The following is a 23,613-nucleotide window of genomic DNA, read 5'->3' on the forward strand; positions in this document are numbered from 1 at the left end:
TCTTGTTCCCACCAGCTAGTACTTGGACATACCATTTCAATGTCATCTCTAATAGCAGTCAAGAGAACTATCCTCCTTGAGTCTGTCCAATATTTTTAAATAGAAATGGGCCACCTTGGACTCATCCTGAAGAGCAGTTGCGCCCCTCAAATATTAAGGGCTTATCCTGAGAAAGTCCTTAGAATGCTCTCTGAGCGTTCAACTTGATGCAGAAAGCATCAGCCATCCTTCAGCTGCTACCCATCCTGCTCTCCAGAGCGAAAAGAAACAGAAAGCCATGGAAGGAGGGAATGAAGGATGGACTGGTAGAGAGGTCTACCCCAGCAGACCATCTTTCTGGTCAGAAATGGTATATCTTCTGCCAAGGTATCATCTGTCCTGAGCCTACTGGCCAGTCTATTTCACTGGCCAGCTTTAAAAAAGGGGCTGGGGAACCTGTCTATACAATTCAGGAGCACCAATTATAGTTAGGGAAGGATTCCTTTATAAAAGTGCTTTTTGTATGTTTCTAACCACTTCACATACATTGTCTCAATAATAACCACAGGCTAATAGATGCACAAATCAGAGTTACAGGTTTTCATATGTTGCTAAACTGCCAGGTAGGCAGATAGAGGGGTCGCTGTTCCTGAGTGCAAGGAAGAACTACCTAAACATGCCTGAGAGACTCCAATAAATCTTTGACATGACTATGTCGGTTCTGATGAATGCTCATTGCACAATGGTTAAGAGAAAAATGCACCAATTTCTTTATTTTGTGGTATAAAAATGTGGATTTATTCCATGAATGAGAATCAGCCTCAGACAACTTTCTAGCTTTTATTTCTTTGATATATTACACCACAGTGGATTTACATTTTTAAAAAGGGGTTACAAGCACCACTTAATGGTTGACAGCTTTCTAGAAATGCTGATAAATACTATGTGATTACTCCCCCCCCTCAGAAAAATGCACTACATAAAGTATATTCATACTCTGTGCCACTTTATTACAAATATTTCTCACAAGATCTAATCAAGCCACAGGTATATACCAATTTTCAGTCCAAGCCAGCAACAACTCCAGGCAAAGTTTTACCATTGATTCTTGGGTGGCTTCCCAAGTGAAAAGTGGTTGCAAGATTAAGCTGTCATTTGGCTGACTATGAATTATTTTCTTTTTCCCAGGTGCATGGACTAGTTATTACAATTCAAACAGAAATATTTTTAAATGAATTTGATCACTTGACAAGTGCCTGTTGATAACCCACTGCTTTGCTCTTTATTGCAAGTAGATATTTGGAATCTATTTTGTGCTGAACAATTTGAACCAAACAGTGAAATGCTTTTGGTCTCTTACAGAACAAACTAATCTAAGGCTACCTAAGGGCTTGGAGCAATATCCGGCTCCCTGAGTGCATGCACAGGGAACAAGCTGCAGAAGGAGGAAAAGTGTTTCTGCCCAATTCTGTGTGAGGGCCTAATCATGTGCAAAACCTACTGCCACCCCAGAATAGTTGTGCCACTGAACACATGCATGTTGTCAGGCAGGAGGGTTTGGCCACAGAAAGCCTGTGGTGACAGGGAGTGTATTTCCTGCTGGAAGGTATTCAAAACCCCATCCTGGATCCCATGAACTGGCACTTAGAACAGAAGGGGTGGGAGCTGAGGTAATGCACTCACCCACAGCCCTATGATGGCAGAATAAAGGATGGACATAACATGCCAGTCTGGGCAACTTTTTCACTCTTTGCTTCCAGCTCTGCAGGACCAGACTAACAAGTGCTGGGAAACGTCCTCTCCTGGGGAGGGGGCGGGGGGGGGAGCGTTCTTTCTCCCATGATTTATTTTAGCACGGGGACCAGTGCTCTGGTGTACATTCGCAATATTAAACCTCCACATTAAAGAACTGGATTGTGTCCCTATTCTAATACATTCTGGCGTATATATAGAGGATGTCTACTGCTGTTTTTATGTGCCTCCAAAAAGTGAATATAAAGCAAGGTGATTAATATTGATCAAGTAATATCAGATCTTTTCCATCGAGTGAGGAAAGGTATTTGCCTTTATTTTATTTACCACCAATAAAACTGATGTGATCTGTATTGTGAAGCACTCATGGAAGACTATTTTAAAACTTTCAAAATTGGCATTGCAGTACAAATATATGCATTTCCCAATATTTTAAAGACAGAAAACGTGCATTCATCAGCACAAATGTTTATATATTATTGGGGATGGGGTATCCCTGTCTAAAGAGAGTATAGAACATCATCAGCAAACAGATGCCAAATACTCCATAACCGTGTCTTTTAAAGGAAGGAGTATTTTGTTACCTAAATGTGCAAAGCCATTAGGCTCTTGAGAAATGTGTCTTGGGTGGTATGATTGGGATTTTTTAATGCCTTTTTCAGATGCCAGCCAAAGAAATGTTTGTTTTGGTCTTCATTTTCCATCTAAAAATTTTGGACGGGCCTTTAGGCCTGGCTACCAAGAAGTGGGGTCCCATCTCTTTCAATATGTTCAAGTTCTTCACAACAAAGAAGACCAATTCAAAGAGAGGAAACGTGGAGAGTTTCTGTGTATAGTCTTTGGCTCTGCATCCCAAGACATCTTCTTGGATGCCCGCACCCTTCTCAGCAGAGAAGGAAGGAAGAAACGTCTTCAGAGAAAGCAGTGCTGTGTACCACATTGGATGTTGCCTCCCGGTAGTCAGAGATGGTGAAGCAGGCATTGATTCTCTCAGGGAGAGGGTGGGGAGCACTTGAGAGAAAGAGAGAGAGAAAGACAGAAAGAGAGAGAGAGACCAAAGAGATAAGCAGACCTGGGGGACTTCAGGACATTTACAACCTAAATATAGATTCCCCATTTTTCCCTAGCTGCATAATTTACTATATCGGTATCATATGTCAGGGCTGCACAATGTATGACCTACCACATAAAACTCAGTCCACCAGCCATGCATGGCAGCACTTCAGGGGCTGAAGAAACTTCCAGCTTTTCATGCCTGCCTAAAACAGTAGACCGGGGGATTTACAGCATGCAGCATTCCACATTGCAGGACTTGTTGGCTGCTTTTGATTTGGTGTACCACAAATTGTGCAGGTCTATCATATGTTATATATACTCGTTTATATAAATGTATATTCTAACTGCCTAGGATAGGTTACAACATTTCAAAATTTGCCAACAAAATGAATATTTTTATTGTTGTATTGTGCTAAGAAGCATTTAATATAAAATAAAATAACAACAACAATTAAAGCATGCTAAAGTGAAATCCTGAGGCACCAAATAGGATTAAAACCAATCCCCAGCACACCCCATCTTTCTTTTCCCCCGAAATACTTCACAAAATTATATTCTACTCTTTTCCATAATACCCAAGAAAGATAACAACTGTTTCTGAAGCTGTAAAACAAAACAAAATGTCTACAGATTTTATAGTTAAGTGGACTCTAATGTTGTTACAGAAGCTCCAGCAGCACCAAAATTATAAGGAAGGAGTTTCAGATCTGAGGTGCTAGGGCTGAATAACCACCCGTCTAACCTGTGAAGGCAAAGCAGATGGCCCAAGCCATCTAGAGCTTTAAAGATCAACACCAGCACGTGGCCTGCAAATGAAGTTGCAGAAATTATCTTGAGTAAGGGAAAATAATGTGAAGGAAACATCCAAACAGCCTTTCATTTAGATCTCTTCCAAGTTTTTATGTCAGCAAATTGGATCCTCCTAACAGAGGATCCATGTTGTGCTTGGCCCTGGAACTCTTCCCTAACCAGCTTACGGGTGGGGCTTGCCCCACTCCAAGCCGGTGGTGCCACAGTTATGCCAATGGCTTTAGCCAATCGGCAGCGTGGCAAGGTTGGGGGTATTTATTTGGCAGCGTGACATAGGGACCTCATTTTGCTTCGCACTGCCAAACACCCGCCCAGCCACCCGTTAATTAGGTCATGTTTGGCCTTGCTTTGGACTTCGGTTGGTCACCTGTTTTGGAACGGGGGCTGGGTAGGAATTTTTCCCAATGCGGCAGATTGGCTGTGGCCACTTGGTTTTTGCCTACCTCTTAGCAATCGTCACAACTTTGTAAGGTTTGGTGATCAGGCATTGGTTTAGGGGAATGTGGGGAGGTGAGGTGCGGCCATCACCTGCCCCTCCAATGAATAGGGTATTCCGTTAAAGGAATCCGGGGGTCTGAATCTTGTCTGAAGCCCAGAGAGGGGCTAGGGCCATGCCAGGACCCCCAGGAACCCCAGGGGTGAGCACCAGTCAATACACACTGATGGAGCTCCCCCTGCTGGTTGTGTACCCTTCCAGGCTTCCCGCAGGGTGGGCAGGAGCCAGTTATAGTTTTGATACCAATGCCTAAGTCAATACCAGTCACACTTGTGTATTTAATAAAGTTGTGGCCAAAATTTGCCCATTAACATTTAAACGAAATTCTGTCTCCACTGTGTCTTTATTTCCATGGGGGATGGGTTTTGGGGCTCGGAGCACAATATGTTTGGTACGCAGCTATGTTGTGTGTTTGTGTATAATAATTCATACCCTGCCCAACTGGCTGGGTTTCCTCAGCCATAAAAGCATATGGACAACTAACCTGGTATTCCAGTCTTAAGAACACTGGCTGCATCTGCACAAATCTGGAAGATTCACTTCCATTTCAGTTGTCATGATATCTGAACCTGGACAAACTCCAGCTAGTCTTATCTTTTGTTAGTAGAAACAAGTCACCTTCAAACCATAGTTAAGATTAATCACAGTTTAGCATTCAGTCCTACCATTTTGTGGTTACTCTAAAGTGGAAGTTGTAGCTTCAGATCTCACAATTCAAAAAGCGCCTCAGAAGGTATCTTTCTAGGAATCATCCCTCCCATTTCACCATACCCCCCCCCAAAAAAATGATGATTTCTTAAACCAAACAGCCAGGGTTTGGCTTTTGAAGGGGGGGGGGTAAAAGAACAGATAAATGGTCCTTGTCAGTTCAGTCCTTTGCCACGAGAAAGGAGAGAATGATAGATACTTTAACCCCCCCCTCAAGAGTGCTTAGAGCTGGGGCCCAATTTTTGGTCATGTTGACTCTAACATGTTCTGACTTTGCAAGTTTTCTGCAGAGATATATGTACAAGGTTATTTTGGCAAACATTTAGCCATTTACGTTGTTCAGCTTATTTTTCATAAAATAGGTTTTCACTGGAAATTCTGTAAAAAATTAAAGGATGTAAGGTGTTTTGGTTTTTGCATTAAGAGCATTACAGTATTAAACAAAATTCCAGAGGCCAGATGTAGTAGTAGGACCATCCATTCATTTCAGTAGTTATAGTCTCTTCCATCCCCTAATCCCTGCCCTGTCCTGCATATTAGCCTTTAAGCTCCTGCTACAGAATAAGTAGGGGTAAGCAACAGTCATTCTTATTGGCTCTTCCCTACTTAATTTTTGCAGCAAAGTTGCTCTCAAGGAACCAGGCCTCACTTATTTGATTTGATCATAAGTGCTGACTTTATAAGGAAGAAAAAATAATCCCCTTGCTGGGTGTAAACTACCAGCATCTTTACCTTAGGGTTTGTCTTTCCACATTTCATTTTCATGCTTCCTACCATGTGCCTCATAGCCTGAAGAGCTTTATGCCTCTATTTATTACCTTAAGGATTCCCCTTAGCATACTAGGAAGGATAAATTAACTAACACAACTTCTAAAGGCTCTACAAAACTGCTGGGGAGAAGGGGAAAAAAACAAAACTCCAAGCATTGAAAAAGCTAATGAAACACATACATCAGAAAAGGCAAACTCCCCAAAGTGTCTGGCCATCAGAAATCCGTGTGTATGTGTGTCCGTCCATGCACAGGTTGAAACACAACCACACATCATTTTGCTTTCTTCTTTCAGAGAGGCTTTAAAAAATACATACATATTGAGGACTTTTATTAAATGAAATGGCACTAATTTATTTAATTATATGACATTTTCACATGTTACATTCAGCGGCACCGAACCTACTCTCTCCCCACCTCACGCTAACATGCAAACATGCCTGCATATTTTACTGAAGGTGACATTTCAGTGAAAACCCTCCTCACCTCTGCACATACGTTTATAGCTCCAAAGCACATCAGAGTTGAATGAAGGGGAAAATAATGCTTGATGAAATATTACCTAGGTGGCTCTAGCCAGTCTGGAGAAATATTAACACTATAGTGTAGCATACTGTAACCACAACATCCCATTTTCATCTTTGCACACTGTTCCTATGTATGGGAGTTTGCAATATCCAAATTCATTATAAATCAAGACTGCTGGCAAACAAGCCGACATTCTCTTTGTGACAGAGGATGTTCATAGATAACTGTTTCACAACAAATTTGTGTCTCAGGTGCAGTGCGATTCTCTTTGCCATTTATTAGGATTTTGACAGACAACCAAGCTACCCTTCTGGCTTGACAGAACCTACCTTGGTATAGTTTGGGTGTTTGTGAGCCAAGTCACAGTATTTTCAACTTCTGGCTTAATATTGCTTTCCTATATATAATCACACTTTCTTTAATTGCAATGTGAGTAAACAAAAGTCAACTGTGAGTCCTCTTGAATCCATCACATACACATGCACCTTAGAAATAGGTTGACCATGCACACCTTCCGCAAGATCAGGTAGAAGTTTCATGCTTTGAGCAGCTAGTCTGATCTGGGAGAGGGATGGAATGGAGAAGGGAGATGTCCATGCTGACTTGGCCATGCCCATACAATGGAAGATGGCAGGATCCCCAAGGATGTGCTCCATGGGTAGCTGGCTTCAGGAACCAGGCCTGTTGGCAGACCAACTCTGTGTTACAGTCAAGATGTCTTCACACATGCTATGAAGGCTGGCAAGATTAACCCCACCAGTTGGGAATCCCTTGCAGACAGCTGCAGCACCTGGAGACAGGCAGTCAGGTCATGCATCTACAGCAGTGACCATAGGAGTGACGAGTGCTAGGAGGGGCACACAGAGGAAAAAAGCCATGGTGAACCTGCAGCAGCACAACCGGATACTTTCATCTGCTACAGTTGCAACATGCCTCTCCCCTATTGGTCTCTACAGCCACAGCAGGTGCTGTAAATCTCCAATGGTTTGACTTCACCCCCGAAGGCACACTCTTCCATTGTCTCCCAAGGCAGGTGAATCCCAACAAATGATGAAGCCCTTAGTTTTCATCTAAGAGCACAAAGCACAGATGAGCAGAAAGAGCAATGGGGAGAATATTCCCCCATTCAGACTATCTTCCTCCAAATCAGCCATTCTCATTTCGTGCCCACAATCCCTACCTAACGCTCCGCCCTCCCGACCACCTGACTTTGCTCACCTGTTTTGCTTCTTCATAAGTGCCCTGACCTGATCTTGCACTTACTGGAGACGGTTCAAAACGTTAAAGAAAAAGAAAAACTAAACACTTGCCAGTGGAGTTCCCAAACTTCATTGATTCTCATTAAAAAGCACAATTGATTGCAACAGATGGAGTCAGAGTTAGAATTCCAAAAGTGACAAGCTGCTTGACATTTTCAGAAGAGATTTTCAGAATCAAAAGTTTACCACCCAAAAATTCACACTTCCTTGCTGTTGCACATAGCAGACTTTGTAAGCAGAAATATATGCTTGTTCATGATTGTAGAGCACCACACCTAACACAACCTTCAGTGCTTTATGAAAAAGTTCACTAGTAGTTTCCAGGTGTTGTTGTTTTGTTTTTGTTATTTTTAAACATATTAAAATATTCCCTTTATGTACAAAACATTGCAGGTTCTCATCCTTACCCTACAGGGAGAAGTGTCAGTGTGGCCACAACCAAATCCACAGCCACACAAACCAAACCAGGAGAGAGGCAGAATCGTGCTCTGTGTGATCAAGCGATGATAGTGGGACTGACTCAGTTTTCAGTGGTTCTAGGCCAGCTCAGTTTGTGCCCCCCCCCCATGCACCACTTGGGGGCTTTATGTGGGCTTCCACTGTGGGAACTCTGTGGTGGTACTTGTGTTCACCTGCTCTTTCAGTGTGGTGGGTGGAGGCAGGTGGAAATGTTTTGATCTCCCCTGCACAGCAGGTTGGATTGCTGCTTTTAGTCTTCTCCTGAATCACGACAGGATAACCTTGCAGTTATACAGCGCTGCTTCTCAAACTTCCCGGATTGCTTCACATGCATTTTCTGCAGAGCATAGAATATATATCACACTCTACAATATTACACTATACTATGTGTGTTCTGAGAGGAACTTGATTCACAAGCTTACCAGGTGGCCACAGGCAAACCGGTATTTCTCAGTCTCAAATCATGATTCCCATCTTCAATATGGAGAACACATATAGCAGTGACAGACCTTATAGGTTGTTTTAAGGTTTACTGAGATAGTGTATGAGAAGCATTTTAAAATGTCTTTGCATCACACATTTGCCCATCCTCTTAAACACACAGTGCATGCACTTTCTTCCTACATTACAGTATTTGGAACAGCTGCTCTCCACCCCTGCAAGTTCTGTTTCCTCTCAGCTAGGCATTAGCTAGGGATAGCTAGGCATTCATGAAAAATACTGACAAGAGATGGGGGGGCGGGGAAATCCCAAAGATTCAAGTCTGTCCATTCACATTTGCACAACTCAGATTCACAATATGCTGTAACTTGGAAGCAGTGGTGAGAAATATGCAAGGAATTGCACAAAGTGTGCAAAACAAGAGCATGCCAGACATACACCCAAGACTTCAAATACATATATGATATAAAACATAGTTTTAAGGCAATTGGCAAAATAGGGGGTTTATCTATCCACTGGTGTTTCATCATATAAAGTTGATGACCTGTACTTGGCTTTGTGAGGAGGTCTGATCCACCCGACACCTTTATAATTGTTGAACGCACTAAAATCTGAATCTAGAAAGATCAACATTCTGAGATATGGCTCCACAGGAAATAAACAAGGCTCCAACATAAATATTGGAATAATGGGTTGTAGGTCAGAAAGGCTTGATTAGGATGAAGGTTGACAGGATGAAAGTTCAGTTTATAAAGCGACAGGTTCTGTGGCTAAACCGTTCCTGGAATCTTAGCTGTGGCTCAGGAATGGTGAAGGGAAAATGTTCTGTTCATGCTCCTAAGTCCCTTTCTTTCATAACATCCTTCCTCAACGGCTTACTGATGTTTGTTTTTAACTTTTTGCTTTTTACTGCTTTTTAACTTTTTATGCTTTTACTGTATGCGTTTATGTTTTCATTGCTGCAAATGGCTTTGATTTTTTTATGATATAGTGGTATACAAAGATATTTTTCTATATAAAAATGTGGGGAGGGTCAAGCATGGACTGCCTTCAGCTTGAAATACAAATACTGGGTACTTGGCGTGATCCTGACTTAGATGTGATTTAAAAAAAAAAAATAATCAGCAGGTGAAGTTTCTTCCTGCATGGAACTGCATCAGCTGCTTATTGTTGCAAAATAGCTCTTTAAGGAACAGCAACAGGAGCGCTACAGAAAACAATACTTTCTTTCTTCAGCAACTTACAGTAAGGGGCACATGAAAAACCCTTTGCAGAGCAAGCAGGGGGTGAGTCGGTCAAGACGTGAAATTAAGCAACCGTTACCTTTATTAATAAAATACATAACACCACCAACAACATAAAGAGATTCAATTGTTCTACCAATTTCAATGGGTAAAATGGTGATAGATTTCTATAAAAGCGCATTGAATCCAGAGGATGATAGAAAGAAACTTATCCAGGATATTTCAAGCAATGTGCCATGTTTAGAAACTGAGACAGGCAGCAAAACAAAAAATTGTCATCAGTCTTAAAGAGTGCAATCTGTAGTGCAACTTTGGTTCTTTAATTGTCAATGGAGTCACACATACTTATTTTTTAGCGGGGGGAAAACAAGTGTTTAATTCTGCTGTTTTATTTCTTTGTTGCTGTTAGTTTTACATGTTTGTTTTTATTGTTACAGTGGTACCTCGGTTTATGAACCTAATCCATTCCGGAAGTCCATTCTTAAACCGAGGTGCACTCTCCCTAATGAGGCCTCACGCTGCCAGTGCCCTTCCACCGTTCAGATTCCGTTCTCAGAATAGAGGTAAAGTTCGCAAACCGGGACACTACTTCCGGTTTTGCGGAGTTCGTAAACCGAATCGTTCTTAAACAGGACTGTTCTTAAACTGAGGTACCACTGTATATCTGTTTTAAATCACTTTCAGTGTCCCTAGAAAGAAAGGCAACAAACGTTTTAAAAACAAACAAATAAACAAACAAATATTGTGATGCTGCCTTTCTCCATTTTTTTTCCATTTTACAGAGGTGAGATTGATGGGGCCACTCAGTACAGAACATTATTGTTGCTGTTGTTGTTTGTAGAGAGGCCCACCTTATGGAATACGACGCCCAGCGTAGTGGCACCATTAGCACCAGATTTGGGGGCATAGGTCCAGAGGGCACCTAACACTACCAGATGTGTGGTGGTGGTCATTGGCCAGCAGGTGCAAAATGTGGGATAATCTTTCACCATACAATTAACCAAGCTTTCCTCAAAGTGACTAGGGTGGCCATGAACCCAGCCTATCCAATTCTACCTTAGGGTTTATGAGGCCAATGGAAACTCCAAAGAAGCTAAGAGGCAGAATGGGCAGCAACTTCTTCTCCCCCCACCCCCCAGCCAGAAGATACGTCACCCAGAACCTCCACAAAGGTAGCAGCACCTTTGGCCCTGGAAAACCCACCACAAAACAATATTTGGCTTCCTTTCACCAGCAGATGAAAAACCCTTTCTTTCAGTAATTCCCAGCTACTGGTCAATGTGAATCTTCATTTTTGTATGTGGCTCAGACGTTAGACTTTGGTATTTTACTGTTCTGATGTTTAAGGTTCCATGTCGTTATTAGGGTTTGGCTGTTTCCTAAGTCTCATTGAGAATTGATTTTTTGATTTTAAAAGGCAATTAATACACTGGATCAATAATAGTTGGAATTAGTATAAAAATATCAGGCACTTCTGCAGCTGCTATCACCTCTTTTACTAGCACCCCAGTAATAAGTTTTCTTCTGCCAGGAATTCCAGAAGATAATGGCAGATTCCAGTGACAAGCCTGAAGGCAAGGGGAATCAGGTCTAGAACCAAATGCCACCACAGACTAACCCAACAAATCACTGAAGCTTCTCTCAACCCCAAATGCTGCAGTTCAGTATAATACATAGTCATTCAGCCTCCAGCAAGGAAAGGCAGCTAAGGCAGGAGATAAATCTCTTACCATGAGGCAGACATGCCTCAATACTTGCTAACTCAAGGTGGTATAGCTGGCAAGTGGTGTTGCTGGAACATGCCATTTTAATTTACTTATACCGTATCTGGGGTCCTGATAGGGCCACACTCCAGATGGTTCCATGCTTTTCTGGAACCCCAAAGGCACTGGGGGATTAAAATGGCAAGTGCTATCAAGCAAGTGCTATCAAGGGAAGGCGATGCTGCTTTCAATTCCACCACGAGGAAGCGGGCTTCACCAGCTCTGTGTCTGCCACCCTCTCCACCGGGCCATGCTAAACTTGGCACCAGTCCTACACTACATGGTCAGGTTCTTTCAGATGAGTAACTATCTGAGGCTTAAGGCATTTCTGTTCTATCGATTATGGAAGAGCAGACAGTGCTACTCTTTGAAGCAGCATCGGTTTCCCAAAGGGAACACTGTCTGCTCCAAACCACGCAATATTATGGCTCTCTGAACATCCTGAAACCCAACTGCAAAACGCAGGCTGAAAACAGACACGGCACAAAAAGAGGCCTTAAAAGACATTTCCCAGTCACCCTGAGAGCCTGCCTTCACAACCGAGCTGTCAGACAAATAAATAATGGTGGATCAACCTGTCAGCTTTGCCTTTGCTCACATCACCGCCTCCTCCACCTCGGGCTGGGATAAGTTAATGGCAGACCACATCGGCAGGTGCTTGATTTGGGAGGAGTGTGCCCCACTCCTGCTCCAGACCAACAGTGGGAGGGCACTTTGCTAACTTTGCCCAAGGGGAAGCAGTAGGGAGGGAAGAGCTGGGATGGCAAGACTGAAACATCTGAACCAGCGCTGGATTAGCTGGTATGGTTGTCTGATGGTTCAGCTGTGAAAGCACGCTAACAGTTCTCCTGACAAGCAAGCTGCCATTGCTGTGGGCCTTATTTTTACATTACATCAGTTTGGATTTCAGACTTTCACTTGCTGTAATGGAACTTCCAGCTGTTTCTCTCCAGCCCCTACCCTGGCATGTGGGGAGCACCCCACCTTGACGCCACCAACCATGTGAAAATCATTGAGTATCTTTGGCTGGTTTGAGGAACATCTCTTGCTATCAGGGTCTCACTAACAAGGAATCAGCCTACACAGAAGCTGCTAATCTCTGCTTGACACAACACAACAAGATCTCAGAGCAGCGCTTTGAAATGTATTTGCTCCAAGCCTTTGTGAAGACATCTTTGTATCTACAATATCAGTGTTAGAAAGTTCACAAAAGTGGAAGCACAATGGGCTGCCCAGATGCCCTCCAACGAATCCCAGCAGTGTCTCCTCCTGCCCTTATTGCTGCAGCATGTGCTTCAACTGCCAACTAGAACTGTGGACACCGATTTTCTTCCATGCTACAAATAACACAAAGGCTGCAAACACACACGCACACACAACACAACACACTGCAAAACAAACCCTGCAGCATCTGCAGAAAGTGTGGCAGAGGGCTTACCTGGAAGGCCAACACTATTCACCCTGACAAACAGCATAGGTTCCCAAAATAAGCATGAGCTTTAATTATGCACTGACATAATCACACATCCAACCTGTTCCCCTTCTGCACTGTTACATCATATGTTCTAAATTAGCAGAGTATAATTTTCAACGTACTGGGAAAAGAGCACTCTGTAGTTCCAGCTTCCAGTCATGTTTAATAAAGCTTAAGTCCTTTTGGTGCATGAGCAGCAGGCTCTGGACTTTCAAAAATAGCCAATAGTGAACAGCTGTAGCATTCTCTGAATTAGTAAATGTTTGCAGTTCTTTCCCAGAAGCAAGCAGGCAAAATAAAACAAAACAAAAATCCTTCCCTACTATTTTAAGTGGTTTTTGTTGTTACTACTACTACTACTACTACTACTACTACTACTACTATTGACTACTACTACTACTATTGGAGCAAAGAAATACCATAAGATTTTAAAAATAATAACTTTTTGCAGTTATAATTATTGTCAATAATAGGAAGATTGTTTAAGACTGGCTGCATCAGGGTTGTGGATACTGAGTGTGACAGAATCTGAAGCTGTACAGTGCTTTGCCTATTGATACAAATTGAATCTGAAAATAGCAATTTATTCACCAAATCAAACCAATTGCTGCACCACAGTTCTCCTCTTTCAGCTCTCATTTCCCAGCTCACTATTCTTAAGCACTCTACTGCGTTTGGCTCCACAATACACTTTTTGTTGGCTGCCAAGGCTGTTGAGGGAAGGATGGTGGACTTGGAAGTGGAGGAGGTTTTGCAAATGGTTTCTAGTGAAACAAATTCATACTCACAAAATTCCAACTTGCATTGCCACATTGAAATACACCAGGTTGCTTCATGCATTCAGGCAAAGAAGCTTAAATATTTTTAAAAGCAGAACATGGAGGCAATACTTTTATGCCAGTTTCACTTATTGCCTTTGAACTTATCAAAAGTATCCAAGAAGCCATAGTTTGATGAAGGAGCCTGTGAATTCTTTGTCAGAAATCATTAGCCCCATCATTTGCTATCCCAGACTTCTCCAGGGATAGCAAATGCCTATTAAGACTTTATTCTGTGCATGTGACCCTGAAAACTGTGGTTCTGTAGTGGATAGGGCTGGAGATCTCTAACAGAGAATAAGTGCAACCAGTGCTTATTTTTCTGGGGGGCCACAGACAGCTAAACATTTTGTGAATCTTTGTACTTTTGTCTATTTACTGTATTTGTTTTTCCCAATTTGAACTATAAAATGGTGATTTTCTTGAGTCAAAATGAGAGTACCCTTAAACATATTTTTAGAAAAAAAGCACTGAGCGCAACCATTCTTCATTCAAAAGTCATACGTTTTACTAGCATGTAGATGTAACCATGGATGTGTTGCAGACAGTAATAATGAAAAGGTGAAATTGGGGTAAAAAGCACAGGGTATATGGTTGTGAAATGCCCACCTTCATCCCAACCAATGGAAGCACCCGTTGAAATTAATAGGAAATCTGTTTTGAAGTCAGACTCACAGGATTTGGAATTTATTTGAGGTGTGGGTTTGGAGTGGACTGTGATGGCCATTGTGAGGTGAACTTTATAGTTATATCATTTGAGCATTTCCTAATTTTTGAGATTCACTAGGTTTCACTAAGGTTGTTGGAGCAAGAACACTGACTGGAGGTTCAAAAGACTTCACCTTTGCTGTGCCTTCGCCCCTGAACTGCCTCCTCAAAAGCAGCCTATGCACAACCTCCTAGGCCTCATGCCCTACTCTACATACATCTAAGTACTGTATATGTCACTGTAATAATTCATATTTCCCCCCCAAGTTATCCTTTGCCTCCACTTTCCTGCATTCCTCTGTGTTGCTGTGTCAGATCATAGATAGTAAACTCCTTGGAGCAAGAAACCTGTCCTCTTGTACTCTGCAAAATGCCATGCACTTGATGATTCTATATAGATAATAAGATGCTAAATGTCATAGTAGTGCGCACAGAGCCAGATGCATAGGGAGGACGCGCAGTTCTGTTCGAGAGCCCCTAATTACCCAATGGCTCGACTTCTCACTTTCAGTTTAATTAATTTCCTCTTCACACACACTGGTCAGAAATCAAAAGGCGTTTAGGGTAGCTGACTGTACACAGAAAACCTTCAGATTACTAGCTTGCTGAGAAAAACACATCACTCCCAAGGCATTCTGGGAAGTCTGGCCAGTGGGAATTGGCACAAGGGCTTCTCTGGAACTCCCCGCTAGCTGCAATTCCTGGCAAAGGGCTCTGAGGCAAGCGGAAATTCTCTCCTGAAATTTTTGGGGAAAGTTATGACCACCATCGAGAAAGCAGGAGAATATCAATCCCTATATTTACAGGGGGAGAATGTTTTCTGGAAAGGTGATGGTGGATTTTGGCTGTATTATACATTTACTCTGAATTCTACAAACAGTACTTGGCATTTATATACTCTGCACATATAGTATTGTAATTTTTTATAACCTCCCTCTAAAATGGGCCTGCAAAAGTACCTAAAACAACACCTTTCCCAGTATCTACCATCTTAGACCCTACAAGTAGCAGGCTTGGTTCTGTTGAACCTATGACAGGGCCTTCTTGGTGGTGGTTCTCACTCTGTGGAATGCCCTTGCTGGTCTTGCTCATTCTTAAGCTTCAGGAAGAATCTAAAAACATTCCCTAGGCATATGGTGACTGAAAGATTTGCCCACTGTGATATTATTAACTGTGAGAGTCGGTGGTTGTATATGTGTAGTTCTTTTCCTTTAAGTTCTTAACATTTAACGAAAATGTTAACTGCTTTTAGAAGATTTTTTTAAAACTAGTTTTTTAAACTATATTCTTTTATGGATGTGTTTGCCGTTCTGTGCTCCTTTGGGAGGAAGGATGGGATCTAAATACATTAAAATAAAATATATAAATATTCACCATGCTGCGTAGATGTGGCTAATGCCAGCCTCACAAAGCAATCTTTAAACTTTACTCTCTCTTGTGCCGCTCCATATTTATGCTTTTTTAAAAAAAAAAACTGCCTGTATGACTTTTAATGAAAATAACTACTGCCAAATTGGGAATTAGAAAACTGAAAAGGGACCTGGGCTGACCGTCACAAATGAACATGGGGGGAGAAAAACCTACCATTTCAAGGAAGGCAGCACCTTGGCAACCTCCAGAAGGAAGAGATCTGAGGTGCTCTACTGTGCTGTGCTAGTATACAGTGGTGGATTAATAGCTCACCTTGTCAGGGATCAAATATAAGGATGTTCCTGCTGGGCATCCCAGTCTTCTTGCTACCTGAGTTGGTTGCTATGGTTACTTCAATATGGTGACAGGTAGCCCGCAAGAAAATGATTTAAGAAAAGAGGTGGGTAGAAATAAAGGTGCTTTAAAGTTTGCAAGCACACATGTGGACTTCATTCCCTGAGGACTTCTGGCAAAGAAGCAAGGAAAGCATCCGGGAAGTTGAGTAATGATACTATTAATTCTCAGGTATATGGCTAAAGAGCTATGTGTGCATGTTCTCATACTGAAGGAAACTACCCCCCAGCCACTGATGTGCCATTTTTCCAGTGACTAGGCAATTTCAGCGCAACAGTCAACCACTAGGAAGCTGCACGGACCGGCAGATGAAGGTGATGGACTACATGGAACTGGCGGAAATGACTGGCAGAATCCGAGACCAGGGAGAAGAATTGGTGGAAGAAGATTGGAAGAAATTTAAAGACTATTTACAGAAATATTGCAAAATTAATGAATGTTAGAATGATGTCAGAATGAAGTTAAGTGGTTTTAGCAGCACTGTTATAAAGGAGTATGTAAAAATGGTTTGTTAACAGGTGAGAATCCAAAGTTATAATATATTATGTTAAAGGATTAGGATAAAAACAAAGAGGGAAAGGATTTGCTGAATTAACTAACTGAACTGGAATACAAAAAAGGGAGGTGTGAGGAGGTCAGGGAAACAAGGAAATGAAAGAAGATATGGAAATATTGATTTGTTTTTAAATGTTTTTATTTTTCTGTATTTTGGACTTTTTCTTTTCCTTTTTTTCTTTTTCTGTTTCTTAGTTTTGTAACCTTTTTTGAAACTTTAATAAATATCATTTTTTTAAAAAAGGAAGCTGCACGGACCTTTGACTCATCTCGACTCATCTGAATTGTGGGCTTCCACTGCCTTGCTTTAAATCACCAAAGAACAAACACACCACACTGCACACATCCGAATCAATCCCTGGACCCTCCAATCTCTCACAATGCCAATAAAAACAAATAATTATATAAATAAGGGACCTACCTGTGAAACACGGACAAAAAAAACCTGCACAAAAACTATGCAATAAAATGAAAACCAACCCTCTCACTCCCCCCTCTCTTTCCCCCTCAAGTCTATGACAATGGTGTATCATATCAAATGTAAACAAACTGAGAAAAAAGACTCTATGAATTGGAAGTGAAGACACCATATGTACTTTTCCTAGTTTATTTTTTTGGTTTGTATCACAAAGGAAATCTTTAATAAAAACTAAATAAAAAAAACCGAAGAACGAAAAAGCTGGCAAAAGGTTGGGGGTGGATGGGTAGTAAAGCTTTATATCAGGGATGCCATTGTATGTTGCTTTTTGGGGGGCGGGGGGAGTTATAGCAAAGTTTAAAGAATGGCAAAGTAGAATGATGAAAATGGAAGAAAGCTATATATTGACAATATATCCAGTATCCGTAGTTTTTTTTGTAGGTCTTATAAATTCCTTAAATATCTACAATACCATCCTTTTTTCTTTTCTTTTTTGAATGAAAGGGATTTGTGCCTTTGATATGCCCAGTGCATAACAATAACAATTAACAAACCAGGAGAACCAATTAATTGGTCAGAAATATCCCAGAGAATAATGGCACAATAGCTCAAAACCAAACGGGGCACTCCCATTTGCTAGGTGGTTCCACTTCAGCTGCAGGTAGGTGATTTGTATGTTTAGTGTCCCCTCACATCTAATATATTGCTGGGGGAAATATCAGGGAGAATCAGGGAGAACATTAGGCTGATCTCTTCTACTTGCCCAAAGTTGTTTGTATAGGCAATGCGTTGGATGGAGGCAGGGAGCAAACAGCTGTATGATTACCCATATTGAAGTTGAACAAGCAGAAAAATAAAATAAAAGGCTTTGCCACTTGATTTTGGTTGGCGAGGCTGGCCCTACCAGGCAGCAAAGTGGAGTAGGTCACTCCAGGGAGTGGAATTTAGAGCGGAAGTACAGCTCCCATCAGCCCTAGCAAGGTTGGCCTATGGAAGTCAGAGTTGAGCCACAAGCACCCACATCAGATTTAGATCAATAGACATAAGCAGGAAGTGAGGCCTGTATAGCACAGTAGTAGTAGTAGTAGTAGTAGTAGTAGTAGTAATAATAATAATAATGTCTTTGGGTGTCGCTGTTGCCTAATAATATAAAAACTTGCCCTTCACCACCTTGCTGTCACGGGAATTCTTGCAGTGGGTCAGGGGAGAGAGCAAGGTAGCACAAAGAAAGGGGAAAGTAGGCTAGTTTCTCATAAATGATAAATAAGAGTTTCTGTATATTTTGCCTTCTATTTTAGGTTCTACAAATCCATTTTTTAAAAAATGAAAGATGGGGATCTGGGGGTCAGCTGCCCCGCTGCCCCCACCCAGTAGGTGCCCATGCCTTTATCCTCTTCTAACAAGCAGATGGGGAATTACCATGTTCTTTAGCCAATAAAGATGCATAAACGACATGGGAAAATCAGCTTTTAAAATGTTTAAATTTTATTTATCCTTGAAAGAACGACAGATGCATACTGACGGTCTCTGCTCAAGAGCAAATGTTTAACTGGCTGGTTAGATTTGTATATTGGTAGTTCGTGCATTGTGGTATCTATGCCCAACTGAGCAGCAGGGCAAGGAAGAAAGGGTTTCGTGTGGCACTGTCCTAGAGAGATAGTGTCAGACATGTATGCAAGAGTAATGATGATTATTGCTGTTTACCCGCTGTGCTATCGGAATGGGATGCTATGAAGTGCAAGGAGTCTCTCTGTATGTTGTTTAGGAATCAGTGTGTGTTCCATATTATCTTATCACAGCGCCTCATCCTCCCCACCACCACCCCCAACACACTCTTGCTAGAGCACTGGCAGGAAGAGATAAAAATGAAGAACTGAGCTTGGGGGTGGGGGGGGAACGCAAAAAGTGCTGGGCTGTACTTTTCTCCCTACAGTGTAGTCCATATCCTTCTGGTGAGAAAGGAGTTGTCATCATTCACTCCAATAAATACTAACAGCCAGCATTAGCAAGAGAAAAAGAAGGAAGGTCAGCCTGATGTCTGAAAACTGACACGGGATTTTTCACCCAGCATCCCTATCCAGCTGAAACGATTTACATGCACATTGCTTGCTGAATCAGGAATCACGGCTGTAAATCAGGTTTTATTCAATGTACTTCTCAGCATGGGTATCCACTGAAAACATTGCACTGCTTTCTGTGGGATGCACAGTTCCAATGTGTGTCACATTTCCATTGTGCTCCACCTAGGCACACATGTACCGTATTTATTCCACCGATAAGACGCCCTCATGTATAAGACGCCCCCTATTTTTGGGGACTCCAGTTTAAGGAAATGGGGGGATATCTATCTGTGTATAAGATGCCCCCAAATTTTGGACATTATTTTTTAGGGGGGAAACCTAGTCTTATACACAGATGAATATGGTAAACTGTTCAAAATTGCCATCAATGCTGGATGGAAGTACAAGTTTGCACAAGTGAATGTGAAGGAAGTTCAGGGCTTTGAAGTGAAACACAGTAAGAAAACATACGTGCCTTTATGTGAGAAGCATAATGTAACGGAGCATAAAGAAAAAGGAGAATACAGAATGTATAACAGCCCATTCAAATGACACATTTGGCAATGTAGCCCAAAAGGCTCTTGCTAGACAGCCAACGTGAAGGAGTGGATAACGTGTTGCAAAGATCCAAGAATTGAAGTCCTGGTTCAGCCAGGATAGTCAAAACTCCTTAGCTCAACCCCACTTACAGGTTTTCTCAGAGGATAAAACAAACTCAGTAAAGGGAAGATACAGATGTAATAGTTAACTGGTAACAATAGGGAAGCTTGTGTGCACACAGGTTTCTCAAAACTAAAGCCATACGCACACACAAACCATCTTTATACCCAGCTAAATACTACAATCTTAAACATACTTACAGTACTAAGAAAAAAGCTGTATTGAACGCAGGGAGAGTTAACTCAAGAGGAAGCGTGAAAGGTTGCACGTTAAGTATCTATAACTGTCCACCCAACCTTTGCTGCCATTCATCAGATTGTAACTGCATTGAGGCAGGGACTTGTATTTGCGTACATTTGCATGTTAGCAATAAACTTAAATTAGATTATCAGTCAAACAGAAATTAGCTAAGTTCCCATTCACTGCTTCTTCCCTTATAATAATATATTCCTATGGGGAGAGACAGACAGAGACAGAGATGGAGAGATATAGATTCTACACACGTCATAGGAAAAAATGCTGACTGGAAGGGGAAAACGAGGCAGGACTTAGTAGCAGACTTAAGATTGTGTCAGCATTTTAAAAGTGCATCATTTCTTACTGATGACATTCGCTACAGGTATTAGAATAGAATTCTCTCTCTTTTTTTTCTGAAGCAACTACATTCTTGCATATCCAATGGACTCAAATGAGTTTCTAAAGTATATAGATAATACACACAACATTAACCTGAAACTAGACCCTTGTTCACACAACAGTGTGTGTAAAAGGAAAGAGGGATTGTCTTGATGGTCCCATTTCCTGACCTCATTACATTTATCTAGAGGTAGTCATGTACAAACAGCCTCCACATGTAAGTGTTTTACACAATAGGATCTCTCCAGTTAATTGGGGGATCCAAAAAAGACAAAGTCATTGTTTGTGTACCCAGTTGCATGCAGTTTTCTTACCTCTGGGTGGACATGTGTATGTTGTGGGTGGAGACAGATTTGATGCGCAACCGGAGCTGAAGGGGCAAATTTCAGCAGCATTTCTTGGCTCTAGCAAGATACTTGACCAATATGGATATATACTCTTATAGGCCAGCGAATCTGACATGCCTAAGCGGGTTAAGGTGGCCAGTTGCAAAAGACGGCAGGGGTCCTGAGCTTTTAATACTTGTGTAGAAGGAGGGATTTCAACAGTTGCACTTGTTAGAATTCTCTCTTCTGTACAACTATTAAAGAGGCATCTCCTCTTTTGCACATGGCTACCCTAATATAGAAAGTAAAACTGGTGAGGTTGTGTGGGACCATAACAGCTCGGAGCAGGGATCACTCAACTCATGTGCCATGGTGCCCATGAAGTCTCTGAACTTTTGTTTTAAGAAAGCAAATCTCTAGCCCTCCTAAAAAGGCAGTTATGAGGCAAAATGTGCCTCCCAGGCATTTGTGCATACGTGTGTGATTTACATAATCAGGACCAGCAGGATGTAGCTGATGACCCATAGTAAGAATAAGCTTGTCACAGTGGCTGACACTAAATTTGTGTTACTGCCTCCATGGCAGCCATTTTGTGGCTGGTGCCCACAGCACTCTGAAATGTACCCCACTAGTCCAAAAAGATGGACGGCCCTTAGACTGAAGGACTGAGATTTCATAGTCTAATGGAAAAGTGGAAGCTCCATAGAATGGGGAAATTTGTAAGATAGGAGAGCCTAGGCCCAGATGTGCCCTATATAAGGCAACACTAAGAAAATGGAGAGCCTGGTGTAATGGTCATGCCAACAGTTTTCTCTCCCAAATTTCAACCTCAAGCCTTGCTGGATCAAATGAAAGGCCTATCAAGTCCTGCATTTTATTTTCCCCACAATTAATGCCCATAGGAAGCCCACCAGGAAGGATATGAGTGCAATAGCAGCTCTCCCACGCGCCTTTCCTCATTGGGAAAACAGGGTGCAGGACTCTGACCTTAGCTCTTTAGTGTTAACAAGCCTGGCCGTGGGGTGGGGTGGAAGTTTAGAAACATAATTCTGTATACCATTTGACCCATCTTTCTTTCTCTCTGAAGTATATTCAAGAACTGAACTTTCCTTTGCTTCCCCACAGTTCCTTAGGGTTCCGTCAGCATGATGTCAGTCACTTCAAGTGATTAAAATGATTGCTTAAGTTATTATAGACCTCAGGACAAACTGCTGGAGAAAAGTAATTCTATTTAGAATTGGCATAGCTGGACTGACACACTCTTTAAAGGGCAAAAGGCTGCAGGGTTTAATCTATCAAAAGAAGAAGAGGAGGACGAAGAGGAAGAAAATGCAACAACTGAAGCAAGTACAAAGGCTTCTAATGCATAACTGCACAAGGCTTACAGAGAAATCTTAAGCACATGTATTCAGAAAGCTTTTCTAATTAGCCACCAGTCTTGTAAAATCTAAGCTATTAAAACAAGAGGTGAGAAAATCTGAGAAGAAACATACCAGTGATCTTCAAAGCTGTTAATTTCAGGGGCAAATGTTAGTTCTTGCTAAGCAAAAGTAAATGGTTTTGGCACCTAAAATTACATTTGTATGACTTTTTTTGCATGCATGTACATCAATGACTTTGGAATGCTTTTGGCTCTGCGCACTGATACTTTGTAAAGTTGTATTTTCACAACTCCTCAGAGGTATTGGTGTGCGAATAATCCAATAAAACCTGCTCCCTTCCTCGTAATGTCACAACATCCCCTTCCTTTTCACACATGGGATTGGGGCAGCTGTTCATGTTCTATTTTATATTTGAGAAACAGGTACTCGCTGGCATTAGTAACACAGAGTCTACGTGCCAGAAGCTCATTTTAAAACCAAACTTTTTCACACTGATCTTAAATTAGTCAGCTTTTCTAACTGTCACATTTAAATAAGGACGTGAGGAGAGCTCGGCCAAAGGCCCTTCTAGTTCAACCTCGGTTCCCACAGTGACACAACCTGAAGCCTGTGGGGAGCCCAGGCAGCAACAGGCATTCAGAGGCACATGTGTCTCCCTAGAGCATCAAGCCAGTGCTTCCAGGAAGCCAAGGAGCAGGATATAAAAGCAAGAGCCACCCCCATTGCTTCTCCCACAGAAACGGGTTTTCAGTAGTATACTTGTTATGTACTGAGTTGAATAGATCCAAACTGAAGCAGTCTGATTGGTCCTAGAACAATAGGATTCAGAATGCAGCAGTCTGATTGGTCCTAGAACAATGCCGCAGTATGATTGGTTGGCAGGAACCACCCAATCCTGCTCCAGATAGAAGTGAATCCACAACCTGATTGGCTTACAGTAGAATTCCAGAATTAGCCAATCATGTGCAGCCCATTGTGTAAATAATGTATATAAAGCAGATACTTTGAGGGGACTTTCATTCATTCCTCCTCACCACTATGAGCTGAATAAAGAGCATGAAATCACTTTGCGACTCTGAGTATATATCAATACTGGTATTACCGTAAATATACACTGCCAATATACAGACCACTTGGATTCTATACATCATTTAGGACTGGCCATACAACAGAAGCTATATCATGATAATAATTGCATTTTTATTAAATGCATATTTCAAGCATTTGCGGTATCTCACTATACAGCTCAGTAATCCTTGCAACATCCCTGCAAGTACTATTATCTTCCCATTACTGATGTGAAACAGACCAGTGGCTTGATTAAAGCTCCCCAAATAGTTTATGGATATAGCAAGACTTAAACCTCCAACTTTCTCACCTCAAATCTCACTTTCTTAACTACTACATTACATCACCTTGCGAGGCATCATGGTCACACGACAACCATTTCAAGGCACAAATCAATTTAAGCCTCACATTTCAAGGCAGTGTGCACGGCTTCTCTTCTCTCCGTAAGGATTACAGCACAGGTCAAGCACCATGCAGCCT

At 41.8% G+C, this 23,613-nt stretch overlaps 1 protein-coding gene across 9 annotated transcripts in view; it reads right to left on the reverse strand.

Annotated features, from left to right (window-relative positions):
• The window catches only part of PCDH9 (protocadherin 9), a 779,656-nt gene that overhangs the window by 557,275 nt on the left and 198,768 nt on the right, over positions 1 to 23,613 (reverse strand). The window contains exon 3 of one of the 9 annotated variants that reach the window (XM_081198264.1): positions 806 to 2,742. The exons of the other annotated variants lie outside the window; for them this stretch is intronic. Coding sequence (XP_081054390.1) covers positions 2,722 to 2,742 — 21 coding nt within the window. The 3' untranslated portion in view covers positions 806 to 2,721. Of the gene's footprint in view, positions 1 to 805; positions 2,743 to 23,613 lie in introns of those variants that run through there. 9 annotated transcript variants of the gene reach the window in all.

This window comes from Podarcis bocagei, assembly GCF_964188305.1.
Source record: "Podarcis bocagei genome assembly, chromosome: 6".
Lineage (NCBI taxonomy): Eukaryota > Metazoa > Chordata > Lepidosauria > Squamata > Lacertidae > Podarcis > Podarcis bocagei.